The sequence below is a fragment of the Dermacentor albipictus genome, chromosome 1 (assembly GCF_038994185.2).
Source record: "Dermacentor albipictus isolate Rhodes 1998 colony chromosome 1, USDA_Dalb.pri_finalv2, whole genome shotgun sequence".
Lineage (NCBI taxonomy): Eukaryota > Metazoa > Arthropoda > Arachnida > Ixodida > Ixodidae > Dermacentor > Dermacentor albipictus.
In genome coordinates, this window is record NC_091821.1 from 233,232,025 (window position 1) to 233,244,953 (window position 12,929).

The window sequence follows — 12,929 nt, forward strand, 5'->3', positions numbered from 1 at the left end:
ATTGCTTGTTTTGCTTGCTGAAAGACAGTCCATGTTTGGCGTCATTGCATTCTTTGCTGTCCTCAGCATGTATTGTAATGTTATGTCAGTCATTGGAGACAGAAGGCAGTTCTTGTTCAGAGAAATCAGACGTAATGTCTGCTCACAGATGTAGGTGCTTGAGAAGAGAGACATCAGTTTCACCGCGTTGTTAACCATGTTTCCATATGTATTTCCATCAAGGTTCTTGTAAAACTGAAGGAAAGGCTGCTCTTGGTGTATGCCTTTTAGCTCAAGCAAACAGTGCAGGTCTATGAGCTCTAGCTGCACAGGGGAGTCACACTCTTCTGGCAGCACCGAGGAAGGGTTGTAAAACAGATACTTGCTTTTTCTCATGTTCCAATGACTTGACACAATATTAGAACTGTGTCAAAAGATTCTAGGCATGTTCTTAAGTTTCAATGTCGTGTTTCTTCTCCACATGCATGAACAATTGCCTTCGAATTGAAAAGCTTTTCTCATGCTAGAAATTATTGGGGGAAAAAAAGACCACCATTTCAGCTTACAAGTATTGGATGGACAAAAATGCACATGTTTCTGTTAGGATGGACGAGAACTGGCTATCTCTGCATTCGAATACCAATATTGTGAGTCAGACTAGCAGCTTGACAAGGAATTGGCCCGCCAATCCTTTGTCACTTTATTACGAGCCCCTTAAAATGTGCCGATGAATAGCGGCTTGTTATTTGTATTGGCCTTGTACAAAGCCTCACATTACATTGGCACCAGTGTTACTAGTTTCAAATAACCTTGATTTATGCTTACTTGTAATGCGTTGCTGTGCAATAAAATATTTGAGATGGTTGAAAAGTAAGGCAAGCACACCAAGCAAAGGCTTTGGTTCTCAGGGCAGTACTGCCTGCAGTGGACAGTCCATTGAAACATACTGTGGGGCAACGCATGTATGGTTCAATTAATATATGGATGCTATGCCAATGGCATTCATAGCTTGTTGAATATGCTCGATGGAAGTTCTATCTTGTCTGTTTTGATAGCAAAGATCCCATGTCTTGACACTACCAACAGATCTTAGCATGTATCGAGTTTAGTGACAAAATTGTCCTTTCCTCATCGTATGGCCATGTGCTGATTGCGGCACTAGTATGCAATATAAGTCTGAATTCAGCCACAAGCCACTATAATTTTGTCGCGGGCCATATATCGTGCAGTCCAGCTCTAAGTAATCTCACTTTTATGTCAGCATCAGTTGATCGTAATGTCTTCAGTATCAAGTCTTTTTCTTCGCTTTGAGATACATTGCACTTTCACCACCATCACTGTTGTCGCCCTCACAATAAAGGGCTGCCTAACTGCCATATCTTAGCCTTCTTTTCTTGCAATTAAAATATTCACTTCTTCCTCCTTATCATCATAAATTTTTTCCTGCTGTTACTGGGTCTATTTTAACATTAATTGCTGTCCAAAGTTCACCTTTGTCACTGGGATACATCTTGATGCCCCAGCATGCACTGTGCTCTTATAGCAAGAATCAGTAGCTCCTCGGAATGCGTGCTGGCACTAATAATCTGGTGGCACAATACGCAGGCACTCTTCTTAAATCCTAGAGGTCGCAGGGCTGACTCCCATTTCAACCACTGGTAGGTGGTGGAGAAGTTTTAACAATCACACGAGTACAGCAGCACTAAGAGCCAATAGCAACAAAAAATGTGAAGCAAGTACAGCAACTTTAACTTTACATGATTCAGTGGTGTATGATTCCTTGACACCAGTGGATGATGAATTATGTAAAAAGTATAGATAAAGAATTAATGGAAAACTTTTCATAATTTATTCTATGTTGAGTTAAGAAAATTATTTTTGTTATGTGAATCGGGTCAAACGTAATGAAAAAAATTGTGCAGGAGCGTCTAATAGGTTAGGAAGCTTGTAATTAAACATTTATAGTCAACAGTACCAGGATTATAATTTTCTAAGTTAGAAACAGAATGAATCATATGTGATCAGAACAAATAGAAATAATCAGGTGAATTAGAACGAATATTTTGAAACTGTGGTTGTGCATGTGTTGTATGTGTGTTAAGTGGGAACTGTGTTGCCATAAGAAACAGTGCAGCAGTCAAGATAGCTATGAATGAATAAACAATGACCAGGGTCTGAAATTTGAAATAGCAGCAAACTAATTAATATACTGATAAGTCATATGTAAGTTTCCACCTTAGAAGAGAAGTGTGCTGATGTAATATCAAGTGTTTATTGAGCTCAGTCCCCCTGAGAAAGTGGCATGATAAGGCACATTCAGTAATGTAGAGCTAGTATACATAGATGTTGTATACATAGTATACATATGGTGTTGCTTTACATTGTTACTTCATGACCAGCTGTGAACTTTGGTGAAATGGGCATGCTGTGCTGGTGAAATTGCTAGTACTGTACAAGAGCATCGAAACTCTGGAAAGACTTGGGTGAAGCCTAGCTGATGTTTTCTGTTAGCATTTCAAACTTAAGAAAAAGCTTTAGCTCGGGTGCTGCTATGTAAATACATGTAAAAGGAGAATTGGTTTTTCTCGGCAACCACTACACCAAACATGACGAGTTTTGTTGAATTTAAAAGAAAAACTTAAAATCTAGTGACTGTTGGTTTCGAATGTTTGATTTAGGTCAACAACTTTTAAAAAATTATTGATACTGTCAACCCACTATGGGTCATTACAAAAGCGGAACAAGTACAGAAAGAACATACAAAGTGTTACATTCCTTGGCAGGTAGTGGAACATCATACATCAATGTTGATTTTCTAGGTGCAAGAATATTCTGTCAGATGAAAACTTGAGAAAACAGCAGTTACTAGGTATACAAGATCAAGAAAGTGTGTTGTACACAAAGGCAATCAAAGTGGCATACAAAGGTGATGCATAGAAAGACATACAAAGAGTGACCAGACCTTAGCAAAAGTAACATGCAGTATGGATCGGAACATTGCATTTCTATTACTGTATCCATAGTTGAGCAAATATTCTAACGAACGAACACTTTCTGGAAAACGCACTATAGAGGTATACTCATGAACAAATTAAGGTCACAGGGGACAAATTATGTCAAATATGTAGACTTAACTTTTTCCTGAAATTCACCTATTGATGATAGTTTCACTATAGTGTCTGGTAGCCCATTCCATTCATTGATAGCCCTAGGGAAACAACTAAATTTAAAAGAATCAATAAAGACAGAGAGAGGGGGAATGTACATACTGTGTCTGTGCCTAAAATAGGTTTCTGGTTGAATGATAAAGTAATCGTTTTTATTTATGCTAACGAGATCATGAATGACAAGAAAGATAAATTTTAGTCTTTCGAGGGAAGTTCTAGATCCTAGAGAGGGTAGATTGGCAATTTCGTTAAGTTCTGAGAGGGAGTCATGCCGCCGATACTTATTATAAAGAAACCTTAAAGCGAGGCGTTGAATTTTATCAAGTTTAGATTTATTCGTTACCGTGTAAGGGTCCCATATTATTTTGGCATACTCCAAGATTGGTCTAATTAACGTTTTGTATACCAGAATTTTTATTTCAGGAGTTGCACTGCAAATGCGTCTTCTTAAGGACCATAGTGCATTGCATTACTTGGTACACACGTCATCGACATAAACATTCCATCTTAAGTCGGACGCAATAGTAACACTACGATATCTATGATCAGAAATCATTGTTAAGGAAATGTTCTCAATGGAGTATGTATGAAACAGAGGTTTCTTTTTTCTCGTAACCGTCATGACAACAGTTTTTTCTGTGTTTAATACCATTTGCCATGTGTCACACCAGGTTTTAATCTTTTGCAAGTTTTATTTAAGAAGAGTCTGGTCATTGGGATTTTCTACCTTGTTATACACGACACAATCGTCTGCGAACAGCCGAATGGGTACTGTGATATTATTGGGCATATCATTAATGAAAATTTAAAAAAAGGAGCGGACCCAAAACACTACCCTGGGGTACACTGGATAGTACCCCTGAGCGATCAGAGCAACACTTTTCAAGCACAATGTACTGTTCTCTGTTGGAGAGAGAGGATGAAAAACATTTAGTGATCATCGGATTTTTGAAAATGTTATCAATCTTTAGGAGCAATTTAGGGTGGGAAACTTTATCGAAGGCTTTGGCAAAGTCAAGGAATATTATGTCTACTTGTTTGTGTTCATTCCAGGCACTTGCGAGATCATGTGTTAATTCAACCAACTGAGTTAGTGTCGAGTGCTGCTTACAGAAACCATGTTCGCAGCAACCTAGGATATTGAAATCGGCGAGGTATATGGATAATTGTTTGGAGACAATGTGCTCTAGCATTTTGGCACATGTGCTAATTAATGAAATAGGTCTATAGTTATTAACATCTAACCTATTACCACTTTTTTGAATAGGAACAGTTTTCGCACACTTCCAAGCAGATGGGAAGCAGCCAGTAGAAATTGAGGACTGATAGATAACTGTGAGGTATTTAGCGGTCCACTCTGCATTTCTGTACAAAAACTCATTAGGAATGTTATCGGGTCCTGGACTCTTCTTGCTATCGATGTTCAATATGAGATTTAATACACCCTGTTCATTTATTTCAATGTCATTCATAGGGGGTTGATTGGGAACGTCGTCAAAATTAGGTGTGGAGCAATCATCTTTAGTATAAACGGTAGGAAAAAAAAAACTGTTAAGAGACTGAGCTCCATCTAAAGTATTATCCTTACAGTCAGTGCGAGGCGAGGGGTTGATATATCTCCAGAATTTACCAGGAGCATTTTTGAGGAATGATACCAAGGTAGTGTTGAAGAAGTTAGTTTTTTAATCTTTAATAAGTTGCTTCAATTCCTGGCTCATATTCTTGATAACATTAATGGAATGTGGGCTACCAGACTGTGCAAGCACCTGATGCCTTCGCTTTAATCTTCTTTTTGCATGAATAATGTCTCTGGTTATCCATGGATTTCTTTTTCTAGTGTTCTTAAGATGGTGTGGAACATATCAATTTATGCAACGTTGAACCACGTCGGAAAAATTATCCCAGAGTTTGTCAACGCTCTCACCAGAACAGTACATAGTAATGAAGCCTTCAAATGATAAGGCAAGGTGATCTAGTATGCATACATCATAAGCATCTTTAAAATTCAGGAACAACTTTTGCAAGCGGTCCTCCGAGATCCTTGCATCAAGCCTAAAGCATTTGATAACCATTTTGTGGTGAGACGTTCCATCCTCAACCGAGCAGCTAGAAAGATAGGGATGAAACGGCTCAGAAATAAATACAAAATCTAGGATTGCGGAATTATCCACACACACCCTAGTATGTTCTGAGAAAATCTGGGGTAAATTAAAGCAGAAGGTCAAATTAAGCACTTCTTTACAGGATCGAGGTTCAGATGAGCCAGGATCCACTGTTACCCAATTGATTCCAGGTAAATTAAAGTCGCCAATCAAGCATATATTATCTGTGTGGCAAAAACTTGCTTCCATAAATGCTCTAAGGTTTCCCATTACACTATCGGTTGAGCCAGGAGGTCTATAAAATACACCAATGCAGAGTGAACGGTTTGGAAGTTTTACTTTAATCTACAGAGCTTTGATATCTCTGAAATCCGGCAATACTGTGTACGTAATAGAATTTTTTACGAGTAATCCTATGCCCCCTCCTCTACTGCATCAGTCCTTTCTCAAAAGAGTGTAACTGCAGGGAGTAACCTCAGCGTCAGAAATGTCATTGCGGAGCCATGTTTCTGTAATGCCAACATTATCTGGCTCATGCTCGAGTAGAATACTTTTGAACACATCTAATTTATTCAGTATGCTGCGGGCACTTAAGATTTATGATTTTGAAACATGCAAGGTCGTTTGGTTGAAGTCACGCATCCCTGCTCATTGAAAGATCCGAGCACGTACCATTTATGATTTATGTCATCCCAAGCATATACGGTGTTATTAGTTTTTATCGTATCAAAGATAAGCTTAACTCTAGCACCCCTCTTTTTTTCCTTGACTGCCGAGATCCATAGGCATTTGCGCGCGCTATTAGCTCTCATAGAAAAATCCTCCTGGACGTTGAAGTGCGTTCCCTTAAGCTTCGAACAATTGATTAGTACCTTCTTTTTTTCCCTGAAATCAGCAAAGCACAATATAACCGGCCTGTTTCTTCCGTTTATTTTCTTACCAAGCCTGTGGATACGTTCAATCGAGTTCAACTTAACTTTCGCTATTTGCTCAAAAATGTCAGAATTTACTTTGCGCATGAGATCTTCGTCTGTTTCTTTGTCTTCTTCTGCTATACCCCTAATTATAAGGTTATTTCGCCTTGAGCGGTTTTCTGTATGATCAATTCTTTTGGTCAACTTGCCCATCTCACCGTCAAATTTACTTACAGCACAATCAAGCACCGAGAAATGCTTATGAACATCGTCTAAGGATTAAAGTTTTTTTTTTCAATAGCTTGAAGTCTGCTGTCATCCTGTGAGAGGAAAGCCTCTGATGTTGCCTGCTAATTTCGGTCACTTTCTCAAGTAGTTCTTTTAGAGACAGCATGAGCTGCTCAAGCATGTTATCGTTAGGTCTTGGGTTTTCTTCGATGTCTCCAGAAAGTTTCAGTAGTAGGCTTATTACGGATAGGCATGCAGTGATACAACAACCAAGAGTGCGTGGACATGGCAGCACTAATAAGCAGACGTAATCACTGCAGAAACCATATTTGCTTTTACCAACCTGCACAAGAAGCGGAACACGGCGGTGCTGCCGTGTCCACTGCTGGTGAATGAAGCCGGCATCCCTTTTAAAGGTCTTGGTTTTACTAAAAATTGGCAAGAAATCATAACTTTTCATAAAACGAAACTATCAGGTTTACAACTCTGTAACTCATCAATGAAAAACTATGTCACAATTCTGTTAATTGCATGTCATAGTACATCTAAAGCGGACAAAACTAATATGTTACACATAAATCTAAAAAATTTAGTAATGTGTAAATACAGCTTTTGCAGAACCTTTGTATGCAACGTAACAAATTCCCGTAATATATAAATTGACATATCGGATTTTTCCGCTTTGAATCATCTAATGGATGCCGTTTACAGAACCGTGATGTCTGTTTCTCATGGAGAGCTACTAATTTGTAAACTTCGTGCTTCTATTTTTTTTTTTTTGAACTTTAGAATTTTTGAATATTTTTTCAATAGAATTCAGGCCTTAAATGGAAATTCCGCTTCCAACAGTCACTGGAATATTATTTTCTCTCTCAAATGCAACAAATTTCATTAAAATCGTTCCAGGGGTTATCTCATAAAAGCACTTTTTTGTTTTACATGTATTTGAATAAGCTGCGTTGGAGTTTGGCCCAAGCTAAAGCGTCCTTTTAAGATAAATCAGTTTTACAATACTGCTATGACAGGCCCAGTGCCAGCTCCATCTAGAGAGCAATCTAGAAATGGCATAGGCATATAGCTTTTGTGCATGTCACAGGTTTGTTAAATCTTCCTTGCCTTCATTATTCTGCTTAAGTCACAATTTTTCTGTATAAGAGTTTATAGCTACACATAATGGCAAAGCAAGTGGCTCTTTACTAGGCTTCAGTGACAGAGGCTTCATCTCGAAACAACAGCCAGCTGGTTCATTGTTTCCTGCAAGTATTGTGTGCTAAATGACTGCATGACTACCTGCTTATGTGATCCTTTTATTGAGCCTGTGTTCAGTTGCAGGAAAGTGACACAGCTTCAGAAGTAGAAGAGGATAACGAATGCAAGTTCCCCAGGCCAGTGGCACGCGAGTACATCCTACGCACAAGGCACAGTCGGCCAACACCTGCCTCAAGGTTGTCACCACAGCGCATGTTCTGTGTCATGGCAGGAAATGACTTTCGTCTGGCAGGTGCATTCACCCATGACACAGTTTTCTACTAATGTTCAGAGACTATGGTTATGTCTCTTCTCAAGTACTCACATGTGTTTATTTTTTGTGTTGAAGCTTAATCTCTTCTCATATGTGATAGCATGCTTCGGTGGCAGCCTGGCTTTACCAGCATCAATTGTAGGCTTTGGTGGTGGCTGGAGTTGGTAAATGCGAAACTTGTTTCTGTGTGTTACAATTTTAAATGGCAAAGCATTCCTGCATGAAATTATGGGAGATTAGGACAAACGAAATGACAAAGAAAAAAGCATCATAACCTAGAATGTTTCATTAGCATAACTATGATATTTGGCATTTAGCCACAGTTGATTAACACTGTACTAAAATTTGGTACTTTCTATTAGAAATTAACTTATTATACAGTTTTTCTTATTAACAGTTACTTTTTAAGTGGTAGATGCTATTTTCCCAGGGCACATTTTTTTCTAATTCAGCTTACTTCTAATGTAATTGCTTTGCTTGCATATTTAGGCAGCACATTTTTTTTTTGTAATGAGAACAGCCTTTCATTGCAGAGTGACATATTGCCTACTATTACATGTGATTTTTCTTTATATTTTACTTTTTGTTTGTAGTCATGAGTGCAGTTAGCAGCATTTATGTGCAATTTAACTTTTTTACTAAATTAATATCCTTTTTTTCTCGTAGGCATCAAAATAACACGTAATGGCACAAACATACTACTGCCAAACTTTGATTTAATAAAGTAATATTTGGTGCCAAAAACTTCATTAGGTCACCATTTGCTCCCCCTCCCCCATCTAGGAATGCAAATAAAAGCACTCCAGGAGTGCTTAGGAGTGGAGTTAGCAGTATTTAACAGTAATAATAGCTTATGGGTGCAGTTAGAAAGCCTAAACACTCATATAACCTGGTAGCAGAGCACAATTACTTGCTTCACTTTGCAGGATCCAGTGAGTTGTGCACATCTCAGAATGATTTACACTAAAATGATTCTCAGAACAAGTCCTATACATTAGATACTGTTTATTGTCTGCTTTTTGTCGCTACATGTAGAAAAAGGGCTGCAGACCACGTCAAGCCTCAATGGCTTTTTTTTTTTTTTTTGTCCACGTACCTCAACATCAATGATGTTGAAATAAAGTGAAATGAATTCAATATATCAAGTCAGGTGGAGAGAGTAGTTTCTATAAGCGGCATAGCAGCATTTTGCTACTTTGTCACACATGGTATGGGAGAAATCGTGGAGGATCATGAAGATGCAAGTGCTGACATACCTAGGTATATGGACTGTACGATGAAGCAACATAGGATTGCTGAGCTCAGCATGCATATGCCGAGAATGTCGCCTGTAATACAATTGCACGGTAGTGTGAAGAATACTGTCAGTCTTTTTTTTCTTTCCCATTTGTTAACTTAATTTTCATGCATGGTAGAAACAGACAAAAGCACACATCAAGCGACATATCAGCCCACGTGTAGCTTTTGCTGTGCTTTGCTTTGCTGTGCATGCATTAATCGCCTGTGACTGTGCACCATGTCTTTACTGCACTGCAATTAGATCTTGATAATGGGGAGGTCAATCAAACACAGCCAGACTTGCCTATTACTTTTCCATTGACGAGCCTGTTCAGTCTCTTCTGCTGGCATGCTCTTGAATGCTCCACATTGGAAAGCATAAATTGCATGCATCCAGTATGGGTAACAGTGGTACTAGGCCAAAAAATGGCATATTGATGCATTTTGGTCACATATTCCACCTAGGTCCACTCTTAGAGGGTGTGGAAATGAATATGTAATACACGAATACTTCAGTAAATCGAGAAGAATGGATTGAATTATTGCTGCATGAAATTGAGGAAAATAATCTGTAATCATCTATGGAGCCATTACAGGATGACTAAAATGTTTTTCAATTAAAAATTTCATTATATCGAAGTTTGTTGAATCAAAGTTTGACCGTAGTAGCAACTGAACTTGTAGAAATGCAAAAGCAGTGACTAAACTGCATTGCCTAGTTGCCCTGGCATTTGAGGAGACCTAACATGTGCGTACTTGTCTAAAGATTTGTCTGAAAACTGTTAGCAACAGTGCCAATGATAGTGCCTTGCTGACTAGGCTAGGCTAGGCTTTGCTAGGGCTCAAACTAGGCAGCACAGTTTGTAAAGGCATTGTGTAAGATTGCATCGTGTCGCCAGCAATCTGTAGCATTAAATGGAAATGTAAGTGCATCAAATTGTAACACAGAAAAGTATTGCAATATATAACTTTAGATTTTACTATTTTCATAGTGAAAATCCGGTTACTTGATTGCAATGTGTGTTCACACTGTTCCTTACGCACTGGCTTCCACAGCCTCCTCAGTTGCGCTGACTATTTGTACAGATTTCATATTCTACTGAAGCATCTGTATTAAGTTTGTAACACAAATGTTAATGATAGACCATTTTATTCACAGCATCATTCACTCAACCTAGCACCTCCAATACAAGCAACCAGAAAGTACGCAGCACACTTCAACACAAAAGATTTTATGTTAAAATTTGCCAGATGCTGTCATTATGAGAGCAATGCCTAAGGGCAACTGACACTTATCATCACAATCCCAAGCTTGCGCACTAAAGTTCTAATGCAATTGAAAAATTTTGTTTTCTTTTTGTTATCAGTGTCTTATCTCAGTCTTCTTGGACACTGTTCCTGCAGCACATGCATTTGAGGCAGTTCCTGTGGCAAATGCATGTGATATATGTTGTCATTAATTGTGGCGAACAGTGAATTTGCATTCAAAGTTTGTCACACTGATGTGCTGTACAGCAAGGAATGTTCTTGTGGTTTCCCACTTTTGAAAGCAGTAGCAGCCATGCCATTACTTTCATGTCCTTACAAGTGTTTCCACATTGTTCCTCCAATGTTGTTATAGTTTTTTAATGAAACATGTACATTGCTTTTAAAATTTCAGCTGGTAGCGCAAAAATGTGCAGCAATGGGATTTCACCACTGCTCTTGCAGTTAGTTTATTTCTGGTGCTACCTGTCTGGCATTGGCATGGCGTTCTTTTCAAGGGTTGCAGGAACATGGCAAACGTTTCCATGCTGTCTTATTCCATGCACACTTTACATAAGAACTGCAGATCTGAAAATGGAGCCACCTGCATGTAGATTTATGAAAGCTTTGCAGCTCATGATGAAAGAGCGATCTAACAAAAATGACTCCACTGAAGGATTACAGCTGTTATTTTCGAGATCCATGTGTCAGAGATTGAAATTTGTCATCTGCTAGCACTGAAAGTTCTACATACCACCCGTAGAAATATCCTAATGATTGTTACTGTCTACATAAAGTTATAGTATTTGTAGACATTAACTTGACACTGCATCTTTGTCTTGCCACAATTACAGTGCCCTCGTAATTGCTTCGTTCAGCCGTGAGAAAGAGCACACTGCTGTGGCCTCTCTATGGCAGCACTCTACTTCCATTGGGTTATCTGGATTCAGGCCTTGTTGAACAGTTTTGGAAAGGCCAATCTGACATTTGAAGTTTGCAAGTCTTTATGAAAAAAAAAAAGATGAACAGTGGCTCAAGGCACTTTAAATGAAAATACAGTCTGCAGTGTTGCCGATATTGCCTGCGTAAGTGAGCGCCTGCATGCTTTTAGAGGACCTAATGAGTTGCCTGACAAGTTTACATATGCCCGTCCTTTATACTTTGTATAGCATATGTTGCGAAGTGAGGCGATAGATTAATGTATATATAGGATAGCACAGAACCACCATCCAGTGTTTTAACAGTTAAAACATTAATAAGCTTGGATATTATACAGTAGCATGTTTAGTAAAGCATGTGTTAGGGTACTCAGCTTAGCCAGACTTAAATTTAGCAATCCCAGGGTTTCAATTTTGTCTACATGAAATCCAGGAGCTATGCAACAATAAATTTCTGCATAGACCATGATAAGCCCTCATTCAGTGCTACTTATGCCACAGGTAAGCTGTAGTCAGGTTTAACATCAGAAAGATAAACTACAATCTTTGCCTGTGCCCTCATCATTACCAGCCAATGTTTCTCCGTGATATGAAAATAGTTTGTTGGCAAGGTTATTCTCCATTCTCTTTAGTAATAGAATTGCTATTTGAATGGTATTAAAATGTAATTTTTTCACTTTAGGAGCTTATTTCCTTCTGCTAACTTATATTGGCAGCAAAAGCTCCAACTTATATGCCAGTTGGCATAAGTGAGAGCTATCAACTTTGCGAAATATTAACTAAACATTCCAGCTTTAATTTGCATACATCCTTTGTCTATAATAGGGCTTAGAACATGGCCAGTAATAGAAATGAGACTCCATGAGCACAGCAGTACTGTATGTTGTACTACAAAGAAAGGCATAAAAAACATTTGCAATTTACAAATGTACTTGCTGCAAAATTTTCAAAGTAGCTGCTATGGCACCATTTTTAAAAGGACCTTTTGAAGTAGATGTCACTTTTTGGCCATGTATGCTGTCAAAGTTGCCACATGGTAAAGGGACTAGTGGAAGTTGGAGATTCTAGCCAGGTCACATACCTAGCGTGCTGTTCCAGAGCTGAAAACTAAAACATGAAGCAGCATATGCACACACAAAGCACAAGTGCGCAACGAGAATGAACATACACTTGAATGCATATGCTAAAAACTATCTACAGTGTATTTACTGAGGCACCAGTCCTCCAAAGCAAAGTCAAATGCGCCTTCTTTGCCAGATGTCAGCACTGCACTTAAAGTGTGTGTGACAAAAGCCTCCAGCACACTTTAATAATCACTTATGAATTCAAACCAGAAACAACCTGGCTTTAGCATGTGTAGAAAAACAGAATGTGTGTCAAGTTTGTACCTTCAAAAACATGTTACAGCAAGCATTCTTTAAACGGAGCTCGCAGGCAACTGTGACATGTCTGACCTTAAGTGTACATGCTGCGACTGCCTAAAATTAACAAGCTCATGTTCGTGGTTGTGGTTGTACTAACAATGGACTATTAAAGATCTTGAATTTTGTACTTCA

At 38.6% G+C, this 12,929-nt stretch overlaps 1 protein-coding gene across 2 annotated transcripts in view; it reads left to right on the forward strand.

Annotated features, from left to right (window-relative positions):
- The window catches only part of Rab3GAP1 (RAB3 GTPase activating protein subunit 1), a 310,097-nt gene extending 297,168 nt beyond the window's left edge, over positions 1 to 12,929 (forward strand). Inside the window, exon 24 of one of the 2 annotated variants that reach the window (XM_065425862.2) lies at positions 7,723 to 12,929. In XM_065425862.2, the coding sequence (XP_065281934.1) occupies positions 7,723 to 7,923 (201 nt within the window). In that variant the 3' untranslated portion in view covers positions 7,924 to 12,929. Of the gene's footprint in view, positions 1 to 7,716 lie in introns of both variants that reach the window. The other variant, XM_065425861.2, reaches the window with a different exon arrangement.